This window comes from Erpetoichthys calabaricus, chromosome 1 (genome assembly GCF_900747795.2).
Source record: "Erpetoichthys calabaricus chromosome 1, fErpCal1.3, whole genome shotgun sequence".
Taxonomy (NCBI): domain Eukaryota; kingdom Metazoa; phylum Chordata; class Cladistia; order Polypteriformes; family Polypteridae; genus Erpetoichthys; species Erpetoichthys calabaricus.
Genome location: NC_041394.2, coordinates 233,797,522 through 233,825,106, shown reverse-complemented (window position 1 = coordinate 233,825,106; position 27,585 = coordinate 233,797,522). Strand labels below are relative to the sequence as shown.

The following is a 27,585-nucleotide window of genomic DNA, read 5'->3' as shown; positions in this document are numbered from 1 at the left end:
AAACTTGCTGCATTCATTTCTTCTGTCTCTATTTTGGGGCTGAAAGCTGATGATCGGTTCGTCAGCTGATGAGCTAACAATTTTCTCTCTTTGGGATGAGAAGCCAGCCACTCTCTGCAGGGTAAAAAGCTCACAGAATTACTTTGGCCAGGAAGCTACTCTGCAAAGAGTCTTGGACCTGGAGGCCCTGAACCAGCTCTAAGATCCACTCTGTCAGGCCCAACTCCATTTCACTGACTGAGCCCAGCCTGAGAAGACCAAAAATAACCATTATTTCAAGAAGGGAACTTCAGAACCCACACTCCTGTGTCAGAAAAAGTAAGACATTTCCACATGAAATTGAAGAATGCACAGCAATGAGCCTATCGGTGAGCTGAGGAAAACACCATGCCACCCTTATTGACAAAGGCAAAGAGTGCTTTCCAATGCAAGAAGATTCATCCACCTGAACCCAAAGCAACAACACTCAACTAGACACATCATTGGGTACCATCCTTAAAGATTTGGTATCTGTGCCAAGATAAACTAGAACTCTAAATAGTCAGTAAACAGCCAGCCTCTTCTGTGTTATATGTTTGTCTTTCTCATTGGCCTTGTGTCCTGACGTTTGTGTTGATATATATGCAGTTATCATATTTCTATAATCTGTGTGTTTATCAATAAACTGTATTAGTGGGCTTCATTTACCTTGGTGTAAGTTTAGTGGTCAGAAGCCTCTCATACAAAGAAAAGTAAGGAAAAAAAAGTGGGAGCCTTACCAATTTATTTTATTAATTACTGGCATTGCCAAAAGCAAACCTGATAATTAATTAACTGATTGATTAACATCAATCAATCAATTCTTTTACTTACATCTACACACCATTTCCTACATATATTTGATGTGCCTCATGGGGCAAAACAGGAATCTGTCACTAATTTCCTACAGCAGTGCAATTATTGCCCTTCAGAGGTTAGGCCAATTTGAGCTACAAACATTGGACATACAGTATCTGGCAGTTATGGTGATGTTGCTGTTTCATTGATATATGGAAGGAGAAAGGTTTCTAGGAAACACTCAAACATCAAATGGGAAGTGTCTTGCAAGTCACACAGCATTGCCACTTTATACCCAATACTGTCAATAAGGGGTTTGCTGCATTTTTTCAGTTTTTTGCTTTAATTTGCATTGTTGAAAACATAAATATGATCTAGCGAGATATATTCTGTGGTGTAAGAAGACATTTAATTTGTATGTGCTTTGTTTTTCATTTCTCTGTTAAACAGTGAATAATTACTTTCATTTCTTAATTTCTTATGCAAATATCTCACCACATGACTATGGAAAGCTGTTAGTAAAAAAGTGAAAATATTTGATAAGAGATTTTCTGGCTGTTTTCTATGCAAATACATAACGTTGAGGAACAATTTATCATCTTTGTTACAACTAAGGGCAAGTTGGAATAATTATGTATCTTGACTGGCCTGGGAACATCTAGGAATTCCCCCTGAGGAGCTGGAAGAAGCTGCTGAGAATGTGAATCCCCTGGACACAACAAGCTGTTTGGATATGGTTATGCAAGAACATTTTTTTTTGGCCCCATAGTGATATATGTCAGTCAGCTGGATTACCTAACACCACTCCCTTTTGAAAGAAGAGCAATGGGGAGCAGTGAGGCTATTTGTGGGTCCACACTCCTCTATTTGCACTTCTGCTTGAGCTGTTCAGCTTAGCATGCTGTTACCAGGATAAGCAGTGTGAAAGTGAAGTGAAAATAAATGAATAACAATGCAGACTGTACACTACGTTTATGTATGAGATGTTTCAAAACTCACCTCATTTTTAGATAGAGCTTAAGCCACAGAAAAGAAAAAGGTTTTTGTAGTAGTATTTTAGAGAGAGAAAATCTGTGTTTGAGGTGAAGTAATATGAAATCGAAACGCATGATTTTTTTAATCTGAATTTTTGAAATTTTCTTTTAATCAAATCTCTGACAGGATTATGTAAAAGATATGCTGTAAACCCTTTATTTACAGATATTTATGAGTACGGAGTTTAAAACTAACCTTCTTAGAAGATGTCTAAGAGTATTTCTGCAAAATATGTCTATCATTAATTAATATAGCTATTGATATCACAAATTTCGTTTCTGTCTGTCGCACTCCTACTTGATAATGTCTTCCTGACATGATATTAATTTGTTTTCGCATATATTCTAGTCTTTATAGCAGTTTTTTATTATTGAGATTATGTTTCTGAAGCTTGCATTTTGTTTCTTTTCATCTTTGAAAAAGTTTTTATTTTTCCTTTCTTGTATTTCATTGTTTACGTGACACCTGTTTGATCCATCACATGATTACTACAAGTGTCGCATTTCTGATGTCGAGGGTGCCTATGATATACGTATGGCGGTGTCTAAAGTATGCCCTTCCCTTGGGGGTTAAAAACTCCTTCATAAAATTCTTTAGTATAGGTATAGTTACTTTGAAATGCAAGGAGATTTGGTTTCAACTTTGTTGTTGCTTTTGACTTCTCATCTTGTTGTTTGGTTCTTAGTTGCTAGTTTCTTGCGATATCCACTTCGGATATTTTGCCTATCCTGACTTTGTAATTACTTGTTTTGCATCTCCCGGTTTATTTGCAGTCGCTCAGTAATTCTCAGTATGCTGTGCATTAACACACGAACCACTTCTAGTCTATATTTGACTGTTTTTTTGCCATACAAAATTATACATTGGTATTCAAATAGCACAATATATTAAGTGTATTTGTCTTTCTGTTTATTAAGAAAATAATGTCTTTCCCTTTAATAGGTTGTATAAATTGTTAATGCCTGCATAAAGCAAGGATGTGAGACCATGACAACTAATTGCCATGACTTTTTGATCTTACTGGTGTACTATATAAATGAGTTATGCCTATTATTTAAATTGCTTGTAAATTCCTATATGCTGAAATCCAGACTGCGGACGTATTTGCTAGAATATACGGTAAGGTATGTATCTTGCCTGAAGAAGGGGCCTGAGTTATCTTGAAAGCTTACATATTGTAATCTTTTTAGTTAGCCAATAAAAGGTCATTTTGCTTGACTTCTCATTACATCCATAATGTCTAACAAGGTTCAACACCCTAGTACTGTAAAAATAAATGAATAATTAAACTATAAAAACAGAATTCCTCTGAAAACTGTTAATTAGAAATTAAATAGAAATCAAGCCATTTCTTCAGAATCAACAGAAATTTCATGACGACTATTATTAACATTGATAAGTTTTCTCAGCTTTAAAATATTTAAAGCACAAAATTAGAAGTCAACAGCTCTACACTTGAAACACAAAATGATAATACAGAGTTAATGAAAGAACAATATATTTATTAGGATAAAGTTACTTAATGAATATACACTGTATGTGCATATTAAATCATAGTCACAAAGCTTCTGCTCTTTTTTGTTTAATGGCAGTATAAAAGAAGGCCATTTATTTTCTTTTAGCCAAGGAATGCTAATGGAGTCCACATATAATCAATACAAAACTTGTGCCATTTAATTACGTCAAAGAATTTTTATCTCCTTTTATGATGTAGTTAGTTTTATATCACCCATCAGTTGACTTTACATTTGTCTGTATATGCACCATAGATGTTTAAAGCCTCAAATTAATTTTGTCCTCCGAATATTTTGATGGCTTATATTGTAAGTTGATTGCTGTTTCTGTATTGACTATCACACGTTGGATGCAAATAACGACAGTCAAAAATCTCAGATTGTGCACCAGTAGGAGGTTTGGGGGCTTCTAACTGGACATTTTCATTCTTTTAAGGTGTTTTCTCGCTCTATAGCATATTTACTGCAGTGTAAAGCACATGGACTGCCTCGTTTCTCACTGCATACACTCTCTTACAGCACATTATAATTTAATCCAATGCATTGATACGTTTACAAGTGGCTGTTACCTCCATGGTATATTTTTTTACCTTTTTATTTTCAAAATCAAGCATTACTTCAAGATTTTAAATTCTTTGTATTTTCTTTCAGCATTGCTCCTGTTTTAAATGCAGACGCCCTAGCAAAAAATGGTGAGTCCAAATCAATCACACCTTAATTTAAAGTGCCATGGCCATAATTCACTATTCTTTTACAATCTAAAATAAGAAATGCCATTCTAATTGGTGTGATTTACTCAGTGCCATTATTCCCATGATGGCACTCTGTGCAGAAAAGTAAAATCAATATATGTGAGATCTGCGACACTGAGGTCTGTTAAGAAGAATGTGTGACAGTATGATGCTTTTTTTTTTATTTATCCTCATTTCTGCTTGGGCATGGACAGGTTGTCAAGATTTGGTTGTAGTTGACTAGCTCATTGCAAAAATCAATCGCAAATCACTTATGCTTAATCAAATGACAGTAAGGGGTGCTTTGAATTTGTTCCTAACCGGCAGTGTGTTAGCAAAAAGCACTTTACAGCTGAAGTGTTTGTTCAGTGCACATGACTCAGAAGAAGTGCACAGCAGCTTCAGAGTCAATCAATCAGTCTTTGTTTGATATGGCATCATTCATAGCCAGCACTTTCACAAAACAACTTATAATTATCACAGTGCTCCATCCTGGCATTTCACAGGGCTGCTTTTTACTGCTTGTGACCGCAGATCATAGTACTTAAATGCTCAGATCCTTATAAAGGCTTGAATGGTAAGAACAACTTGACTTTCTACTTGAATGGCCTTTGCACAATGGATATTTCTAATAGAACACATTAAATGAAACTTAAATTTAACCCCCAATGATTTTTTCTTTCTTTGTTAAAAAATGACAGATCGATTATTATTATGTACTAGAGCTAATTATCTGACTTTCAGTGTTAGTTTCCTAGTGTAGGTTAGCTTTACAAATAATAAGTCCAATGTATTATCCTTGTTCTTTGTGAATGTCTTTCTTTGCTACACTAATTAAAATTATTCAGGAGATGTTTCCTTTTTTTTTTCCTTCTTCTTCAAAGTGTTGTGCCATCTTCAAAGTGGACTGTAGAGCGCTGCATAAGCACCTTCAGGGTTTCACATTTCCAGATAGTAGTGCTCCTGCTCTCTGTTACTCTTTTGTCACTCTGCCTTTGTGACAATCAAATTAGGTTAATCACATGGAGAGCAGCAGCACATTTTCTTATAATTCCCAAATAAAAGTGCCAGCTACAAAATAAATGCACAAATATTCTTTTTATTCCCTGTATAACTAATGCATTCCTTCAAGCGAGGGATGATTACAAGTGAATCGAAAATTTAACGAGATGAATAAATCACCCAAAGCAGCTACAGTGGGGCTCCTCTCATCACAGTATGCTGCCTCCAACTGATAATTACTCCTCTCTAAGGCTCAGCTGTTCTTACTTTTAACTTACATCAAGCTCACCTTGCTTTTATTTTGTTTCGAGTACAATATAATCTTTCCCCTAGTGAAAAGACTGCTGAAGTAATCCAGGAAACAAATGTATTCCTTCTAACACGCCTGCTAACACTTTACCATTAAATAATCAGAAAGCATTCCTGCATACATCCCACACCCAGAATGATGACAAGGAGATTCAGGCTACATTTTTATGACAACAGCTCACAAGGGGAAAAAAAAAAACAGAATATAAAGGAGAGACAGATCAAAATCATCATCACTGATTTTTGGCCATTTTCTGGGTTTACACAGTTTGGTCGGTTGCCCTCAACCACACTCTGTGGTCCTGAGGACCCTTTAGGGTAAGACTCATTCTTTTCATTTCATCTCCCTCCACTTATAACAATGTCTTCTTTATCTTCCTTCTTCATTTTGGTGCACTCCTTCACCCAGTCAGCCTCTGACTTTTGATCCACAGGCTCAAGTCCACCTTACTCTATTTCTCCTCAGCACAAAATCTATCATCTCCTGTCTTTGATGAGGAAGTCACTGAAGGTGACAACCCCTCTGAGCTGTTCATCCTTCCTGAGACAACACCAACAGGACTCAAACTTTGGGAATTTCAGATTACAGTGCGCCCTCTTCAGGTAGTGATCTCCTTTTGGTACCGTGGCCATTTGGGGTTTCTTATTGCATGATGCCTTACATAGTAATGGGCTCTCACTGTCTCTCAGCTGTGTCACACTTGTCCATCCCATCACACTTGTTCCATCTCTAAGTAAAACCAGGTCACAACACTATTTGTGTTTGTTCAAGAATTTGCTCAAAGTGATGCCCACCACTCAGCTTCCTGCCCTCCCTGAAACAGTAGCAGCATTGCCTTAGGATTACAAAACATTCTTCTTCACTAATGTAGTTAAAGGAAAACTCCCATTGCTACATCTGTAGTAAAGGGTGCTCTGTAATACACTGGCCCTATGTTCGACCCCCACAACTGAATACTTCTTTGTATTTATATAGCGCTTTTCTCACTACTCAAAGCGCTCAGCAATTGCGGGTTAAGGGCCTTGCTCAAGGGCCCAAGAGTGCAGAGCCTCTTTTGGCATTTATGGGATTCAAACTGGCACCCTTCCGATTGCCAGTGCAGATCCCTAGCCTCAGAGCCACCACTCCTTAAACAGCATGAGGTGCTGTTTCTGATCATTCTTATCTCACTTCTTTCTATCATTTCTCCATTTTCACCTATCCTCACCCATGCCTCACTTGCATAGACCACACTGCTCCTCCATGTTTTTTCATAAATTTTTCCATTCAATGCCAGAGAGACTCGTTTAAAAATCAGAATGTGGTTTTCTGCACCACTCAACTTGACTATCACTGCTGTGTCTTCACCTCCATCTGCACTCAACATGCCACCTAAATAGTATAACTTCCTTACTTTCTACAAAAGATCTCCATTATTTTTTTCCACCTCTCATACACTTTCTATAAAGGAGTACCTTCAGTCTGCAGATTGCTCTTCACAACTCTACATCTTTTATGAATCCACTTCAGACAAACGATCCATTGGACTGAGTTTCTTCCAACACCTCTTCCACATGCATTGCATAACCATGCACTGACGTCATCTACACCCATCATTTGGTCTTTTCTGTATTTACCTTGAAGCCTTTCATTTCCAAACTAGCTTTCGATTTCAGTGTCTTCTACTTCAAAAAATATTGAAGCAGAAATTTAAGGATTACATAAAGTACAAACAAAATCAAATAAAAACAAAATGTTGTTGCCACCCCTAGTCTACATATAATGGTCTTGAGCTGCAGTCATCCAGGTGATTTTGCTCACCTACTTGCCCACCCACCAAATATCACCAACAACTTCTCATTGGTCAGTGTCTCTCATAAAATGTACTTCTTCTTACAAGCACTGAGCCTTTGTCTCAGTTCTCTTCCTGAATGCAGACACAATTTTCTGGCTTTAGTTAGCATCTTGGTTTCACTTGCAAGCAAGCTCTGGAAGTACTTTAACAGTCATCAGTGGCTTTTGTGAAGGAATGGCAAATTAGAACTCTGAAATTCCTGCACTCATGTGACCTTAATGTTGCAAGAGACAGGTCTATGCTGTATACTACCTGTCCTTGAGTGAAGACAAGCCCGACTACAGTATACTCACTCCATTTACTGGTCTGACACCTACAAACTCAGACGTTCTTTTAGACTCTTCCTATTTTCTCATTCTTTTAGTTTTTGATTTCAGTGTTGTTAAGCACAAGTATGGTCCTAAAGCACAATGTGAAAGCTAATTGTGCCTTTCAACTTCCGCTGTAATGTGTTCCACACAGCAGTCATCCAAACTGTAATTTTTTTTTCAGTGTGACTGATTGCAGAATAAATTATTGGTATTGCATTGAGATCATATTCCTCATAGGCACCTGTGATGGCTAATCATTCCCAAACTGCATACTGCTGAAATATTTTAAGATGTATTATTTACAAAGCAATTTTATGTAAGATCTAGAAGACAGCTACCTCTTTCATAAATACTGTAATAGGTGCCCACTGTGACTTCCACTTCCTGAGTGCAACTGGGGTGGGAAATGTAGCACAGTAGGTGACTCCACAGCTGAACTAACAAGCATGAGTTCATTTGTTCAAGAGTAGGGTGAACAGGTGGTGGGATTCAATCCGATTACAATTTATGTATTGTGATGGTTTCTGAATGTAGCCATAATTTGTGTGCTATTGCATTAAAAAATAACCTGCCAATACTAAACTACAATATAATAATTTTTTACTGTATGTTTATAGATACTGCATAAACACACACACTGTACACCAGTTAGATACAATATTAAGACCTCTGAAAGATGAAGTGAATAACAATGATTATCCCATTACAGTAGTACCTGTCAAGGGGTGGAATATATTAGGTAGCAGTCAGTTCTTGAAGATGGTGTGTTGATAGCAGGAAAAAATGGGAACTTCTGAGCAACTTTGACAAGGGCCAAATTGTGATGGTTAGACAACTGGGTCAGGGCATCTCCAAAACAACTGATCATGTGGGGTGTGCCCCGTATTCAGTGGTTACTACCTACCAAAATTGCTCCAAGGAAGGACAACCAGTCAACTAGCGACAGGGCCATAGCCACTCAAGGCTAAATTGATATGTGTGGGGAGCAAAGGCTAGCCCGCGTTCCCCTATCCAACAGAGGAGCTACTGTAGCACAAATTGCTGAACAACCAAATGCTGACCATGGCAGAAGGATATGAGAACACAAAGTATGTTGCAGCTTTCTGATTATGTTTCTGCATAGCCACAGACTGGTCAGATTGTCCATGCTAACCCCTGTCCACCTTCGAAAGTGCCTGCAATGGGCATATGAGCCTCAGAACTGGACCATGGAGCAATGGAAGAAGGTTGCCTGATCTGATGAATCATGTTTTCTTTTAGAGCATATAGATGGCTGGGTGTGCATGTGTGCGTCAATCGTTTACCTGGGAAAGCAGGATGCACAAGGGGAAGAAGGCAAGCCGACATAGGCAATATAATACTGTGGACAATGTTCTTTTGGGAAACCTTGGGTCCTGGCATTCATGTGGATGTTACTTTGACATGTACCACCTACCTAAAAATTGTTGTAGACCACATTCACCCCTCCATGGCAATAGTATTCCCTGTTTGCAGTGGTCTCTTTTAGCAGGATAATGTGCCCTATCACACTGCAAAAACTGTTCAGGGTTGTTTTGAGGAACACAACAAAAGAGTTCAAGGTGTTGTCTTGGCCTCCAAATTCCCCAGATCTCAGTCCGATCGAGCATCTGTGGAATGTGCTGGGAAAGCATGTCTGGTCCATGGAGGCTCTACCTGGCAGCTTACAGGATTTGCTGCTAATATGTTCATTCCAGATATCACAGGACAACTTCAGAGGTCTTGTGGAGTCCATGGTGAGACGGGTCAGAGCTATTTTGACGGCCAAGGGGTACCTAAACAATAGGCAGGTGATTTTAATGTTGCGGATAATTAGTGTATGATTTACATGTAGATTTTAGAGGAGAATGCAGCTTGCACCTGCAAAAGGAAAAGGTACATAATTTAATTTCAAACAATCTTCATGAGAGAAGGAGAAACTAAGCCGGAAGTTTGGAAAACAGAGAAAGACCAAAGTAGAGAAAAGGGCAGCTATTAAAGAAAATTAAAAGGAGAGATTAACAGGCTAGTCAGATATAATGATTAACTAAATTGTAAGAACAATTTTAACTTGTCCTGTGTTTCTTTGAAAGGTGGCTTCCACTGCTTGTAAGGACACAGCAGCATACAGATCAGTTGGTCGTGATTCCAATAAATAAAATGTGCTTTACTGGTGTGTAATTCTAACAGTTATGTCATGGTCCTTGAAACGTCTATAATTCAAATGTGTTAATGCAGTTATTGACATTACTGTTGAATTTCTGTCCCAGCATCCTCTCCTGAAAACATCTTGGTAAACCAACAGCTACACTAAACTTTCAAGAAAACTGACAAAACTGCACTAAGAAAAACAGTTCACTAATACTATCCCTTAACCTAAGGGTACCTATAGCAAATGATTCTTATCATATTATCATTCTGATCAGCACTACTGGGCCCTAGGAAATTCCATCTAGTAAAATATTAGGAGATGATGAATATCTGCCACACATACCTAAAACACTACTAGAAGGTACAGTTTCAGACAAATGAAGGGAGATTGCAGAAAGGTTTTGATTTAAATTGTGGGTTTCCTCCGGGCGCTCCGGTTTCCTCCCACATTCCAAAGACATGCAGGTTAGGTGGATTGGCGATTCTAAATTGGCCCTAGTGTGTGGTTGGTGTGTGGGTGTGTTTGTGTGTGTCCTGCGGTGGGTTGGCACCCTGCCCGGGATTGTTTCCTGCCTTGTGCCCTGTGTTGGCTGGGATTGGCTCCAGCAGACCCCCGTGACCCTGTGTTCGGATTCAGCGGGTTGGAAAATGGATGGATGGATGTTTCCCTCTATAATCTATACAGATAGATATATCCTATTTAAGGAGTGTTATGTTCTAGAGGAATGTTCCTTAATTCAAGTTACAGAATGTAAAAGTGGAAACAGAACTCTGCGAAGTGATCTAAATGAATTAGAAATAAAAACATAAAATAATTGATTGCATAAGTATTCAGTTTTTAGTAGATGCACTGCTGACAGCCATGACAGCCTTGAGTCTGTGTACAAAGGTCTCTATCACTTTCTGCACATCTGGACACTAAAGTTTTCCCCCATTCTTCCTAGCCAAACTGTTTAAACTCTGTTAGGTTTCATGTTCATCAAGAGTGAACAGCACTTCTGAAGTCCAGTCATCAGTTTACCTTCTAGCCTACAAGCCTTACAGGGCCTGCTTCAGAGAATCATCCCCACAGCATATTGCTGCCACCACCATGCTTCACTGTGGGGACAGTATGTTTGTGATAATGTGCAGTGTTTTGCATTTAGTCAAAAAGCTTAATTTTGGTTTCATCACACCATAGAACCTTATTCCAGACGATTTCAGAATCTCCCAAGTCCCTTCTGGCAAACTCTAGCCTTTGTTTTTTCTCTTTGGCACTCTACTATAAAGCTGTAACTGGTGAAGCACAGGAAACAATTGTTATATGTACAGGCTGTCCAATCTCAGCTCAATTTTCACTCAATTTTTTAGATGACTTCCTCCAATTAGATTTACAGCTGTGTCACACTTTTTCCATTTGTTAATGATTGATTTACCTGGACTCTAAGGGGTATTCAGTGACTTGGATTTTTTCTTGTCTCCTACTCCTGACATGTGCTTTTCATTAACCTTTTCACAGAGTTGCCTGAATTGTCCCTTTGTCTTCATTGTATAGGTTACGCCATGAAACTGACTGGCCGCAACTTGACCTTCCATATACAGTTGCATTTATACTTCAATTAATTTAAATTCCCAGACAGGTGATCTCTATGGATCTGAGTATGTAATTTCTAATAGTAATTGGTTGCACCAGTGATGATTTAAATCTGTCAATTATTGTATGTTTTAAATCTGTAGTTAATTTAGGCCACTTTGTGTATACCTGTTTTCACTTTGACATTAAGGAGTCTTTTCCTGTTAATCAATGTCAAAATAGCCAAATTAAATCTGCCGTGATTCAACGTTGCATATAAATAAGCTGTAAAAACTTCCAAGGGGTTGAATACTTTTTATAGGCACTGTAAATCTCTAACTTGATATAAGGAACATTTCTCTGGAACATGACCCTTTAAAATATAAAGTGAAGTCCAACTCACAGAAGAACTGAGAATTCATATTCAGAATGATTGACCAGTATTACAGAGGAGATATAAAGAAATGGAGTAAGAGAGAACAAGAAAAGAGAAGGAGTGTAACAATGGGCAAAACCAAACACAAAATAGAAACACATCCAGGTAAAACCTGAATAGCGAACTGCAGGATTACAAGCCATATACACGCACCCACATGAGCAACCATGCTGGACCTGTCATCTGTGCGGCCTCTATGTTAAGGCTCTTTCTCTGCCAGCTTTGTATTTGTGACATTCATTCTGTGTAGCATTACTTCTGTGTGAACAGAAAACAGAAGTCCAGTTTTTCACCCAAGAATTCAAAGACCAACTTAGTTTTACAGCACTGGTGCCCCTTTCTAGCTATACTGTACACTTTCTATATAATAAAAACACAACTGAATAACAAATATCTAATTTTTTTCAGTCCATTTTAGTTCATTTTTAAGACAATTTATTTATTTTGTAATTTAACTTCCACTAAATTGCCTGACAACAGGTTGTTTTTCTGACAGATACAAGCGCTGAAAACTGAAAATTAAAAACTAATGTATGGATTACTAATTTTATGTTCCAGATCATATAATGAAAGATTTCATATCACTTCTGCAAGCAAGCGGAATTCAGTATACTGCAATGTTTACAGCATCTCAGCCCTCTGTGGTAAGTAAAATAACATAACATTTTTAAAAAAAATTTTATCCAGTTCTGGGCTGCAAAGGAATATAACGGGAAAAATGTGATGATTAGTGTCATTTTTAGAACTTTTAAAGACATGTTGGGAGTGTTTGCACTGAGAGGATGACCTCTGACACTGATGGGCTGCAAGACCACCATCCATTCATTAGATATGATTGTTGTAAACCGAAGCTAAGACCACATATGATATAATATGCTTCTATAAAGCACTTCAAATTCTTAATGAAAACAATTTGCTCTTTTCTGCTAATACTTGAGTTTAGGTGTCCATTACAAGAAGCTATGAACAGTATGCATGTTAAAGAACATACTAGTAAGCCTGCGATTCGCTAGCGAATCGGAAATCCAAGAATGGCAATCAGTTTCTGTTCCATGGGTGCGTCTGGGGAAATGTCATTTAACTACATAAGCATATCTGTAGTAAAGCGGTCTTGTTTTGTGGAGACGTGATTCCGTTGCACTGGCAGAGTGGAGCACAGCAAGTTCAGTTTACAGGTTGTGGTGTTCGTGTGCCAGCCACTGAGTCTGGGAAGCCGCTGGGTTAGAGTCTGTGACCGTCATGTGATCTATAATACTGGCACAGTGGATTAGAGCAAGTGTAGCTCACTGGTTGTGTTGTTTGGGCGCCACGTACTGACTCTGGGAAGCTGCTGCGTTTTGGAAAGCTGCTGCGTTTGACTCTGGGGCGGGCGCCACGGTGCATTACGTTGTGTTATTTGGGCGCCACCTACTGACTCCAGGAAGCAGCTGCGTTTGACTCTGGGGCGGGCACCACAGCGTTTTGGGACGCCACTGCGTTTGACTGTGGACTCTGGGGCGGGCGCCAAACTGAATGACCGTTATGTGATCTACATTACTGGCACAGTGGATTAGAGCAAGTCTAGTTTACAGGTGGCAGGCTCGTTGCAGTGCGGCAGTGCGCGTGACATCCGGTTTACAACCTTCTCGTTTCTGTGTTTTCTGTGCAGTGCGGCAGAGCGCGTGCGCCTCGATGCACCCTGCACCCAGCGCCCTGCGTCCATATCCGGTTTACAACCTTCGGTTAGTAAGATGGATTATAAGCTTTTTGTAACATAATTTAAAAATGGAAGTAACATTTTTCCTTTTATTTGTACTGATAAAGTATTATTGTTAATAGCTCAAAAAATATTTATGGCCTGTAAACATTTGGTTTATAATAGATACCCAAGCTAAAGTGTGACCCTTTTTCTGCCCCATCCCAAAGACATGCACATTAGTTGGTTCGTAACTGGCCGAGTATGAGTGTGAGTGTGGGTGCACTTGAGTGGTCTCTGTGATGGACTGGCAGTCTCTACACAGCTGTATCCTGCCCTACCCCCAATGCAGCTAGGAAAGGTTCTGGCACCCTGCAATGCTGACTTAAATTAAGCTAGTTTGAGGATGGTGTATTATGTTATCTTTTTACATTTTCCAGTTATTACTTGAACTTAAATATTTTTTATCATACTATTTATAATCTTTATTATCCTGTAAACTATTGTCCAGATAACTCTCCATATACATACATGCTTAAAACATCTTACTCTGCCTCAGCACTGTGGGGCGTCATAGCCTATCAAGTCAGCACCGAATGTAAGGTACAACAAGGGTTCCAGTCCTTTACCAGGTACAACACACACACTCATGCTCATACCCACATGTTGGAGCCAGTTTGGAGTCACCATCTAAACTAACCACATCTTGTGAGACATTGGAAGGGAACTGGGGAAAAAGTCATGCAAGCATGGGAAGGACGTGCAAAGTCCAGCACCAACAATATCCGGACATGGATTTCAAGCCCAGGACACTGGACCCATGAGGCAGGAGCAGTGCTAATCACAACACCAATGTTGCACCTAATAACTCTTACTATATTACTATACAGGGTGGCACGGTGGCGCAGTGGTAGCGCTGCTGCCTCGCAGTTAGGAGACCTGGGTTCGCTTCCTGGATCCTCCCTGCATGGAGTTTGCATGTTCTCCCCGTGTCTGCGTGGGTTTCCTCCGGGCACTCCGGTTTCCTCCCACAGTCCAAAGACATGCAGGTTAGGTGGATTGGCGATTTTAAATTGGCCCTAGTGTGTGCTTGGTGTTTGTGTGTGTCCTGCGGTGGGTTGGCACCCTGCCCAGGATTGGTTCCTGCCTTGTGTCCTGTGTTGGCTGGGATTGGCTCCAGCAGACCCCCGGGACCCTGTGTTTGGATTCAGTGGGTTGGAAAATGGATGGATGGATATTACTATACTAGGGGCTTTGCCCCTTGCTCGCTTCACTCGCCAGCCACGCAGCAGACTCCCCCCCCAGTTCCTGCGATATACGGCAGTGATTTGCATCTCTGCTGCTCACATATGTGGATTTGACTTTCACCAAAAAAGAAATCTTTTAATTCTCACGGATACACCTCTTCAGTGGGAAGAAACACTACTTTTCCCTGATGGCACCATGAATTAGACGATCTACAAGTCTCCGACTTAAAGTTGAAATCCGAACAATATATTCGATCTCTTTTTGCTGTTCCGTTATTTCACCGAGTAATAATTTCCGTTTGTTTGCGCTAATGCGATCTTTACTATAATTTTTTTGAGGCTTTCAAATTTTAGTAGATAGATAGATAGTACTTTCATTATCTCTAACCTGCTCTGTATGTGTATTGTGCCAACATTTTTAAATTCTTTATGATGTTCTACTTTGTCTTCTTCTCTTTGTCTTTTATTTCCGGCCCCGGGCATAGTTAAATCTTGGCACAAAGTCTCGTCTCGTGGGACGTGAAAGTATCTCTCTGAAAAAGTCTCGTCTCATACCAGGATTTTTTTATTATAATAGAGAGATATCAAATAAAATGTCAATCTATAACATTTTAATTCTGTGTGATATACATTTATGTTGCAACACAATGGCTCTGCTTGCCTGCAACAAGAAGACTGGAGATTAAGTCCTGGCTGCTCCCCATGTCTGAGTGGGTTTCCTCCAGGTGCTCCATTTTCCTCCCACTGTCCAATGACAGGCAGGTTAGGTGGATTGGCAATGCTAAGCTGACCCCTGATATGTGTGTGTGTGTCTGTCCACCTTGTGGTAGGCTTGCCCCTGTCCAGGGCTTGTTCCTGCCTTGTGCCTGATGCTAGTTGGGATAGACTCCTGCAACTCTGCTCTTCATGAACGGGGTTAGAAAATGGATGGGTGGATGTATTTATGTATTTGTACTGAAGTGAATTAAACAGTTTTGAAAATGGATGTATATCTAAACAAATCTAAGAATATACGCACAAATTCAGGCCTTTTATCCACGTCAGGCCATAAGTGATTCCTTGCCAGCATATTAAAGCTACTTTAAGTCTATTAAAATTTTTAATGTTGCATTTGTGTCTGAGCAAATCCTAAAACCGAAACCTGACCCTGACAGCCCTTCTGTTAAAGTGGGATTGAGACAGGGAAGCAAACTGAGCGGTGGAGATTAAAAAGCAACCCAAAAACATAGTCTGACAGAAGCCAAGGTCAAAGCACTAAATAATGGAGAGATGGGCAAATTTGTATTTACAGCAAACCAATTTGGAATTGGAAACAAATGCTAATGTAGACGCAATTCCTTATACTGAGCTTTTCCTTTATTTTGTTCTTTTTTTAATTGGAATGTCAATTAACAGAAGTGTTAAACAGCACAATGTTTTATAGCACGAGACCTGCATGCCTAATAAATAGCACACAATGTAATGGCAATGAGCCATAATATTACTGCTGAAATTCATCAAAAGTGTATGTACATTTCAACTTTATTGGAATATTACATTAAAGAAACCTTTGTTTTGTTACACCTCTGGTTTACTCCCCAATATTGCTGTTATTGAAGTCAGATAGATACATTCGCTAGCACACCTAAAGGAACCAAAGTATTCAAGACAATTACAAATCAAATGGTGTTTCAATTCAATTTTGTTAACCGGTCTTGTTTTTGTTGAATTGCCATTAATTTGATTATGCATCCATTCATTATCCAACCCGCTATATCCTAACACAGGGGTCTGCTGGAGCCAATCCCTGCCAACACAGGGCGCAAGGCAGGAACAAACCCTGGGCAGGGCACCAGCCCATCGCAGATTAATTTGATTTGATATGCAATAATTTGTGCAATCTAAACTTTCAGTTTGCAATACCATGCTGTTTATTTCTGTATGTTTCTTTGGTGTGATCAGAAACACTCCTTTTGTTTTTTTCCCGGGAGTACTTATATATGGTACAGTTCAAATTTAAACTCTTTTGCTAAACTTTAATTCAGTCAAACATCTCCTTCCACTTTAGTCATCTGTCATCAGAGCACCACAATTCATTATTTTTATCATTTTTTCTGTTGTGTATGTTGGGCTACATACAGATCATCAAATTGATAAGCATCTGGGTTGTACATTTCAAAGATTAGATTTTACAGTCAAAGAAAATGGAACCTTTCTAATCTTAATTAACACTGTTTATAACTTATGTGTTATGCTATTTCCTGATGATCAGCCTTCTGTTTGCTAATTTCAGTTTAAACTGCTTCTGTCTGGTATAGAGTGAGTGAATGGCAGTAGAGGGAAGGTCAGGGTGAAGGGATGAGTTATTTAAGCAACATCAAATTCAAGAAGCAACTGTACACACAACAGTGAAACATTAAGTCACATGATCAGCCCTTAATGTTCTACTAGTTTTAACTAATAGCTGCTTATAAAACAAAAAAAAAAATCAGTAGTTGTGGCCATCACCTTACAAATGTATGCAGAAAAATAAATAGGCTTGCATTTTTAAAATATGTTCAGACCAGTGTGGTAATTCATTTGTTAAGACATTACTTCAAATGTTGCTGAACATGGCATTCTTTTCTACTTAATTTGGTAAAGTATCGCAAAGGTCATGTTTAATGATGAAATGAGGCTTCAATTTATTTCTTTCTCTCATTTTTCCATGCTAGCATAATACTCTCTACATTATTTTTGGTTAAACCTTATATAGCATTTAATGAGAACAAGCTATATTAGGTGAGTACAGCACAACTAAACCAAACACTAAGGAAGAGGGTCTGCAGCTGTCCTTCATTTACTTAAGCAAGCTATGTGACCATCCTTTTCACTCCAAGTGGAGGCTTGAATGTACAAGCATGTAAGCTTAAGTTGTAGACAGGGGTAGATCTTGTCATGTCATGTGCTACACTGTATATATGCTGTAAGTATGGACAGCATACCATCTTCATGATGGTAGAGTGGGTAGTGACATCACACAACATCATTTGGACTCCACACTGACCACTGGTTTTGACACTAGTGTTTGCTGGTCCTCTGCACCTATGCATGTGTTTCCATTAGGTATCCATTTTTTTCACACACATCAAAGTCAGTTTAATCAGCAGCTCACAACTTGGATTGGTGTTAGTGCTTGAGGCATGGGTTTCAAGTGGGGCAGGAAAAAGGCTTCCTGGAACACTGGTGAAAAAAATAGCATCCATCTATGTATTCATTTTATAATTTTACTAAATCCAAATTTAGCATGTGACAAGAACGACACTTAGACATTTGTAAATGTTTGGGGCAGCTACCTGTATAATGTCCTCTGGCTGCAAAAATGCTTTTCGTAGAACAGTGCATTGTTTACTCAACTGAGTCCAAAACAGAACTGATGAATACAGACAAAATGGCAGCTTTAAAGGCCAGTGGAGGAAATGACGTCATCACAGGCTGAACCGGAAGTGACATCATCCGAGGCGCCGGAACCCTGTGGGATTTCCCCAGAATGGTCTGCAAGGGATCAAGAGAGACAGTTAGTGCACCCCGCCGCCCCCTGCTCAGATGTGGAATTGCCATTATTCAAGCCCTTTGGTTGACTCCTATTCGCATGTGTGTGACAAGCACTGTAAGGGGGCCACAGTAATGGATGTAAGGCAGAAATGGCCTATAGATTGAGCATCACAAAGCATCAGTCCATCACATGGCCACTACACATGCACAACTCCACTCACTCATTCCATGACAATTGGAGTTAGAGTCACTAATTAGCCCTGGAAAATGGATGGCCGTGTGTGGGTATATGTATTTATCTGAAGTGGGCAGCACACTTTAAATTAGCCCCACACCCATGCAGACTCTTAATTAATATCCTGTACAACTCTTATGTACTTCTCTGCCACTCCCGACTTCCTCTTACAATACCACAGCTCCTCTCGAGGCACTCTGTCATAGACTTTCTCCAGGTCCACAAAGACGCAATGCAACTTCTTCTGGCCTTCTCTATACTTCTCCATCAACACCCTCAGAGCTCTTTCTTGGCATGAAACCATACTGCTGCTAACTAATCATCACCTCACTTCTTAACCTAGCTTCCACTACTCTTTCCTATAACTTCATGCTGTGGCTTATCACTTTTATACCCCTGTATTAATACCGTCCTGCACATCCCCCTCATTCTTAAATATTTCGGCACCAGTACACTTCTTCGCCACTCCTAAGGCATCCTCTTACTTTCTAAGATTCAATTAAACAATCTGGTTAAAAACTCCACTGCCAACTCTCCTTGACACCGCCATGCTTCCACAGGTATGTCATCTGGACCAACGGCTTTACCATTCTTCATCCTCTTCATAGCTGTCCTTACTTCCTCCTTACTAAATCCATTGCACATTCAACCTCTTCTCTCTCTTGTTCTCGTCATTTATCAGCCTCTCAAAGTACTCTTTCCATCTGCTCAACACACTCTCCTCGCTTGTGAGTACGTTTCCATCTTTATCCTTTATTACACTAACCTGCTGCACATCTTTCCCAGCTCGGTCCCTCTGTCTAGCCAATCGGTACAGGTCCTTTTCTCCCTCCTTAGTGTCCAACCTCTCATACAACTCATCATACGTCTTTTCTTTAGCCTTCGCCAGCTCTCTCTTCACCTTGTGCCTTATCTCCTTGTACTGTTATCTACTTTCTGCATCTCTCCGTCTATCCCACTTCTTCTTTGCCATCCTCTTCATCTGTATACTCTCCTGTACTTCCCCATTCCACCACCAGGTTTCCTTTTCCTCCTTCCTCTGTCCAGATATCATGCCAAGCACCCATCTTGCTGTCACCCTTACTACATCTGCTGTAGTTTCCCAACTGTCTGGTAATTCTTCACTACCACCCAGTGCCTGTCTCACCTTCTCCCTAAACTCAACCTTGCAGCCTTAATTTTACAATTTCCACCATTTGATCCTTGGCTCTGCCCTCACTCTCTCCCTCTTCTTGATCTCCAATGTCATCCTACAGACCACCATCCTATGCAGCTTAGCTACATTTTCCCCCGCCACCATTTTGCAGTCTTCAATCTCCTACAGAATGACTCTTCTGCATAGGATGTAATCTACCTGTGTGTATCTTCCTCCACTCTTGTACATAACCCTATGTTCCTCCCTCTTATTCTTACTTCTTCAACACTGCTTATGTTGTATAATCAACTCTGATACAATTTATTTTAGAATATTCTACCAATCAAATTGTGCAAATTGAGCAAATCAAATAATGCTACCAATAGGCAGCACAAGATTAGCTCCAAGATGGTCAACAAGTCATGTGAAAATACAGTAGCTCACACAAATCGGCTAGCGGCCATACCACCAGCACTTCAGACCAGGTAATTCAATCCACCTGAAGCGAAGCATGTTTGGGTTCAGCCACTACTTGAATGGGAGACCATCCAGGAAAGGCTTGGTGAGGCCAGCAGGAGGCGCTTACCCTGTGTGTGGGTCCCAATGCTCCAGTGCAGTGACGAGGACACTATGCTATAATAATGGCACTATCCTTTGGATGAGATGTACAACCGATGTGTTAACTATCTGAGGTCATAAATGATCTCTTAGCATATTTCCAAAAACATAGGGTGTATCCTGATTTCCAGGCTAAATTGTCCATCACAGCCTCATCCTGTCTGGCCCCTAATAATCCCATGTCTCTAAGCTGCTAACTGTATCTCTCACCCCTTCACCACCTAAATAACTAAAGTGTTGTGAGCGTACTGGTGCAAGAAAGGCTGCCATTGCATCTTCCAGGTGGACGCTACAAATCAGTGATCACTGAAGTGGCTCCCCACTGTCTATGTAAAGCACTTTGAATAGATTAGAAAAGCACAATGTACTGTACATGTAATTAATTAATGAACTTAAAATGTTTTTAACATTATATATGTTATAATCTTAAGTAATTTAAATTTTTAAAACATTACATGATATCTTTTATATGATTTATAATACCATGCTTATCATTTTCTTATTTTCAATGTTCCCAATAATTTAGATTTTATTTGCATAATGACCACATTTATATTATAATCTTTTCATTTAGTTTTCCAAAAGCAATGCAATAATAAATAATATTTATACAATATAATAGAAGAATAGTATTTTATTCCAGTAGGGACTTCTTCTGTAAGGCAGGAGATGACCGGTACTGCTGCTTTATTGAGGGGGCTGGAGTCCTGGCCCTGTCACTGCCTGTGTTTGCACATTATCCCTCTATTTCCATGTAATCTGATTTTCCTCCTACATCACAAAGGTATGTTTGGTAGGTTATTTTGCGATTCTAAACTGTCCTGTTATGAGTGTGGTTGTGTGGGAATGGATGTTGTAATGAAGAGATGCCCCAGACCATGCTGGTTTCTAATTCATTCCTAGTGTTACCAGGATAGGGTATGGGCCTCCCATGATCCTGAATTGGATTAAGCAGTAAGCAAATCCATGTTTACATTTCCCATTTTTCAATGCATTTTTTAATGTACTTTGCTAATCCCTGAGGAGATATTATTTTTTCACATGACCCTTGGTGGTTAGAGCACATGGTCAGCTATTATTGTACAGCACCCCTGGAGCAATTTTTAGGTTAAAGGCCTGGCTCAAGGGCCCAATTGAGTAGAATCCATTTTGGCATCAGGATTTGAACCAGCAACCTTCCAGATACCAGTACAAATCCTTTAGCTACAGAGCCACCACTCCACCTTTAATGCTTTTCCTTACATGTGACAGGAAATTTGAACTTGAAATAACATGACAGGAAACAAAGAGCAGGCAGGTCTAAAGAAAAATTCAGCTCTGGAAATTGAAAAATAATTTCTAGGAAGATAAACAACTAATTTACAACTTATAATTTCATTTCGTTATCAATCCAAATGCGTTCTTCCTCTGTGCAGAAAACATCCCCTATCACTTGTACACTACACTGATTCTGGTTTTCGCAGCCTAATTATATTAACCTAATAATTAGAACATGGCTTATCAGTGCGTCTATACTATATTCTTGTCTAGTTGATGCTCATAAATAATTATATTTGAAAAATTATTAATTATAAATCTATGCAAAATGTATCTTAATTTTTCTCTATATGTCATTTTAATTTTCTATTTAAGTAGTACTAGGGTGTAGTACCGTGTTAGTCATTATGAATGTAGAGAAAAGCCAAGCAAAATGACACCTTTTTTGCTTGGCTTTTCTCTATTTAAGTAGGTTAACTTATTCAGAAATGACGGAGGGCGGGAAATTGAAGCACCGCCCGCCCTGAGCGACACGAACTCTAGCTACGCCACTGTAACAGGCAGTGAGTTAATTTATATCTATATCTGTCTGGGCAAAGTGTAAGTCTGGAGAATTCAAGCTTAAAGTCATTTAATGGTGAGGGTTCTCTTCAGTTGTAAGGGAATTGGTAATTTGCTCCTTCACATTTAGGCAGTAGGCACACCAAACAGTAATGCTCTTATTGCATATGGTACCTACTTTTCTATTCTAATGTACAAGATAGACAATGTGTCACTTGGCACCTTTAGAATGACTTCAGTGTTCAATTTCTTGGTCCTGTCAGGGCTAAATATACAGTTTACACAGAAAGAAGGGATATACCGTAAAAGTACAACACAAAGTACATGTTAATATTGGAATAAAACAACAAACCTACTGTCCCTCACTAGGTCTAGATAACAGGTCTTAAACTGCTATCTAATCAGTAGGTTGGTATACCCAGGTTGGCTTGCCCACCACAGTACCAACACCAAACTCTCACTTCTTCATGTCCGGTATCTTTCTCTTCAACACTTTGAGTCCTCTTCCTTCTGCTAGTAAATCTCTTGCCCCTCACTCCATTCCAAACTTCAAGCTCACTGACCACATGACTAGAAGGTAATATTAAGTACCAGACAGGTTCCATATTTGGATTAGCCTAGGCCTCTCTAAAACTAAGTCCATGTTAAAGCAATTCTCCCTGTGATTCTGTTCTTAAAAAGCCATGATTTAAAGACAGCTGACTGCCTTGGAGGGACAGCATGATCTTCTTAGTGTCCAGAGGCAAAGTATATGTTCCCAATTTGGTCACCGTTTCCACGAACCAGAGCTGAGCTCCCCATCTAACAGATATCTGGGACACATTATCAATATACTATATAGGATGCATCAACCCTGGTGGAACCTCTGATGTTACACTGACAATCCAATTTATTTTCGCCCTAACATTCCAGAATCTTAAACTGACACTTCTGCTGCTCACAACGCCATCTGATGTTTGCAGTACTCACACTCAGTGGTCACTCTATTACACCTGGATCAACTTATATTTTACATACCAATTATGATACTGAAATATTTTAAAAAGGAAAATAGATGAGAAGCGCCCTGCCCAGGTTTTCTTTCCTGCCTTGCACCCTCTGTTGGCTCCAGTAGACCCCCATGACCCTGGTTAGGATATAGTGGGTTGAATAATGGATGGATGGAACTAGATGAGAATATATTATAGCTCAATGAATTCTGATATCTGTCAAATGTTATGACAAATAAAAACAAAAAACAAAATTCAGATGAAGCAGCATGGACATGCGACAGTCAGGGTTGTTTCCATGTTCCCTGGTTGCTTCGGGGAGTCACTTGAACCTGGAGCCGTCTATAACATACCCAAGGATAAGTCAGGCAAATGAGGACACATACAGTCAGCAAGGAGTTGGTGCAAACTGTTGGGTGCTTTTATTAAAAACAAACAGTGTCCAAAATGCAGTGCAAAATCAAAAAAAAAATCTTCAATAAATAATGGATCCATAAAATCAAAGTAGAACATGGAAGTTAAAATGCAGTAAATTATCGAACAAGAAATATCCATTGAAACAAGGTTAAAATCCCACACAGGTTTCTTCTTCTAAAAACAGACTCGAGCCCCAAAGCCTCTTCCTAAAATTTGGCGTCTCCTGACCTTATCCCATCAGGACCTTGTAGCATGAGGAGGTACCCACTGACAACAACAACAGCAACATTTATTTATATAGCACATTTTCATACAAATAATGTAGCTCAAAGTGCTTTACATGATGAAGAAAGAGAAAAAAGACAAAATAAATAAGATTTAAAATAAGGGAACATTAATTAACATTAGAATAAAAGTAAGGTCTGATGGCCAGGGAGGACAGAAAAAAAAAAAAAACTCCAGACGGCTGGATAAAAAAACTCAAATCTGCAGGGGTGCCAGGCCACGAGACCACCCAGCCCCCTCTAGGCATTCTACCTAACATAAATGACCTCAATCAGTCCTCATTGTATTCAGGGTTCTCATGGAAGAACTTGATGATGACGGTCATGTGGACTTCTGGCCTTTAATCCATCAATGTAAGGACATCATGGTGCTTTGATTAGGTGGTGGTGGCGGCAGATCGAAAAAGAACAGAAGAGAAAGTAGGGGTTAGTACAGATTTTGAATATGAATACAATGAATAATAATGATAATTAATTGAATGTACAGAGCATCATTTCATGTGAAAGTAATGTGTTTTCAGCAGTGTTTTAAAGTGATCCACTGTATTAGTCTGGCGAACTTCTATCAGTAAGCTATTCCAGATTTTAGGTGCATAACAGCAGAAGGCCACCTCACCACTTCCTTTAAGTTTAGCTCTTGGAATTCTAAGCAGACACTCATTTGAAGATCTAAGGTTACGATTTGGAGTGTAAGGGGTAAGATATTCCGAAATATAAGATGGAGCGAGATTATTTAAGGCTTTATGAACCATAAACAGTATTTTAAAGTCAATTCTAAATGACACAGGTAACCAATGTAGTGAGATCAAAACTGGAGAAATGTGCTTGGATTTTCTTTTCCTAGTTAAGATTCTAGCAGCTGCATTCTGCACTTGTTGCAATCAATTTACTGTATGTCTTTTTTGGGTAGTCCTGAGAGGAGTGCGTTACAGTAATCTAGCTGACTGAAAATAAAAGCGTGAACTAATTTCATAAGAGGTCTAACTTTTGCTATATTTCTTAAGTGAAAAAATGCTGTCCTAGTAATCTGATTAATATGTGATTTAAAATTCAGGTACAGTCATTTAATAAATCCCAAGTTTTGGTTCTTACTGCCACTCCTTCTGTGTCCATAGGACTCCTCACTGAAACCCTCTCACATCCCCCTCATTAAAATGGGGATGCTGCACCTTCTCCTCTGCATTGCTGTAAGGAGAGTCCCTTTTCCAGCCCCACACTCAAGCGCAGGCCTTGTACATACTCCCAACCAACAACAACAACAACAACATTTATTTATATAGCACATTTACATACAAAAAGTAGCTCAAAGTGCTTTACATAATGAAGAAAAGAAAAATAAAAGACAAAATAAGAAATTAAAATAAGACAACATTAGTTAACATAGAAAAGGAGTAAGGTCCGATGGCCAGGGTGGACAGAAAAAACAAAAAAAAACTCCAGAAGGCTGGAGAAAAAAAATAAAATCTGTAGGGATTTTCCAGGCCACGAGACCACCCAGTCCCCTCTGGGCATTCTACCTAACGTAAATGAAATAGTCCTCTTTGTAGTTCGGGTTTTCACGGAGTCACTTGATGCTGATGGTCATACAGACTTCTGGCTTTTAATCCATCCATCATTGTTGGATCATCATGGTGCAATGCCTACATTCTTCATGACACAAGCTTTCCCAGCCCTGCCACTTTCTTCTTCCTTAACATCTGTTCTTTTTTATAATCTTTCTCATCTCATCTTTTTTTATTCTTTCATCTGATCTCTCCCTCGCAGGCTCCCTATATAGCCCTGACTGTGTTTCAACATGAAACATCAGACAGAATAACTGTGTGTAGGTGGTATCCTCCACCTACTCTGTGATGTAAGTAAAGCACCTGACTGACCTGCTCACATTTTCACACAAATGCGCGATCAGTCAAGCACCCCAGTTAACCTTGGAGTTGCACGCTCGGGGTCTCTCAGTTTATTTATTTATTCAGAATGCCACAAACCTCTCTCATCACAAGGTAACGCTGATAAGAAAGTTTGAGGAAGTGGGCATCCCGAAAAGCTGAATACATATTTGCTATAAAGTGCCAGACTAGGTTCAGAGCAGGTAATGTCTTGTAAGCAACTGCACAATTTGTCACAATGCTTTGGATCAATTGTTTCTGCTCTTTTTTGGTAATGGCAATTACAGCACACTCCTCTGTACCCTTACTTTTCATCTGACAGCCTATCTAAGTGCTTTCTCTAACTTTTTACCTGTAATTATTGCCTTGTCCTTTCTTTTTCCTCAAAACATCTCAGTCTTGAACTTTGTTATCCACCTTAATAAAATGATAAATGGGTGTCTGTCCAGTTGCTATATCTCTTTAATTTTAACAGATGGGGCATCACAAACATTTGTAGCAATACAGTTTATTACTACAATTTTTTATAATGCAACAATGCATTTTATTACTACATGCATTGCAAGAATACATTCCAATGGATGGTGCACTGCAAATGTTAATATTGTGCTTGATTACTTAGATTTCAGTCCTTCTTGTCTGATGGATAGCACAGCTAGTATTCAATAATCAGATCAGGTCAGATATACCCTCACCTAACCATTTGCTAGATGTGTTTATTTTGTAATTACTTTAATTTGGGCTGGTTATTTATTAGAAGCACTTTTTGTTCACATTGTTTATACTTTGCATTTTGAGTGTTGTGCCCTGGTGATTTGCTGGACTGCTTGACTGGTCACTGCCATTACTTTAGACAGCAAAGTTGTTGCTGTGAGCCTGCTTGTGTGCGTTGAAATGTGACATCTCAGTAGGAATGTTATTTAAATGCGAGTTCTGTTTGTGAAAATCATCTAAAGTTTGTTTCAAATTAACCATAAATAAAAAAAAACTAACAAGGAGAATTTCAGGAACAATCTTTTATCATTCTTTTGAAATATAATGTTTTGGCAATCAGGCCCACTTGCCTGCCATTCAAAAATTAAAATCTTTAAGAAACATTAGTTATTTCACAGGCTGTTCTATATAATTAGAACATCAACATGTCTGTCTTCTCTAGCCATGCTTTTCACTTGTTTGGATCCAGGTCTATAACCTGACCACTGCTGTCGTTAGCTGGCCATCTAGTTTTCTATAATAACAGACTCTCATGAACTGTCAATATCAGTTCTGGTTTCCTGGAAGAATGCAATTCCAGCAATATAAAGGTCAATCCACAACATGAAACATCAGACAGAATAAATGATTAAATTGTTCTCATTCAGTTGAAACTTTCCAAAACCTCAATAAAGAAAAAGTGAAAAAGGATCCTGCAGTAAGCAGTCGACTTTATCAAAGACTTCTAAACCTTCATCTCCCTACACTGATTATCCTTAAAGTAATTCACTGGCATTACCTAGTAGTGTCTTCTGATTAATTGAAATTGTTTTTTGAACACCACTAACACTCCACTTGTCTTCCTCATTCATGTCTTCTCCCTCATTGTTGCAAGCAGGGGCCAATAAATCAAAGTAGAAAATTAAAGGAAATAAAAAAAAAATGAAATATTCAGCAGTCTGCGGCTAACCATACATTTAAATTATAACCCATGATAGATCTGTTGAACTGAACATTTACAGCGTTTTTTTTTATAAAAGGTAATGTTCCATCTCTGTTTGGCTAATCTTTTTAAAGTGCTGATCAATGTGTTGCTTTACTACATTTTCAAATGTGTTCCATGGTCATAAGGTTTATTTTTATTTCCGAGGAGAATAACGTTCAAGGTCCAAAACATTTTTTTTTTTGGCTTTCCCTTCAATGTAATTAACATACTAGAGATGGTGTGTGCATTCTTCAAAAATCTATTCATTAACTCAACAATGCAGTTTTACAAATAACTCCAGATATTTACAATGCATTATGTTTGCAGTTGAAAGATTCAGAGGTCAGTGTGTCAGGGTTTTTGGTAAGAGGCATGCAGTATCTGAAACTATTATACTCAATTTA

At 39.0% G+C, this 27,585-nt stretch overlaps 1 protein-coding gene across 1 annotated transcript in view; it reads left to right on the top strand.

Annotated features, from left to right (window-relative positions):
- The window catches only part of LOC114660048 (V-type proton ATPase subunit S1-like), a 65,051-nt gene that overhangs the window by 19,952 nt on the left and 17,514 nt on the right, over positions 1-27,585 (top strand). Inside the window, exons 5-6 of the mRNA XM_028812567.2 lie at positions 4,017-4,057; positions 12,248-12,333. Of these exons, the coding sequence (XP_028668400.1) occupies positions 4,017-4,057; positions 12,248-12,333 (127 nt within the window). The remainder of the gene's footprint in view (positions 1-4,016; positions 4,058-12,247; positions 12,334-27,585) is intronic.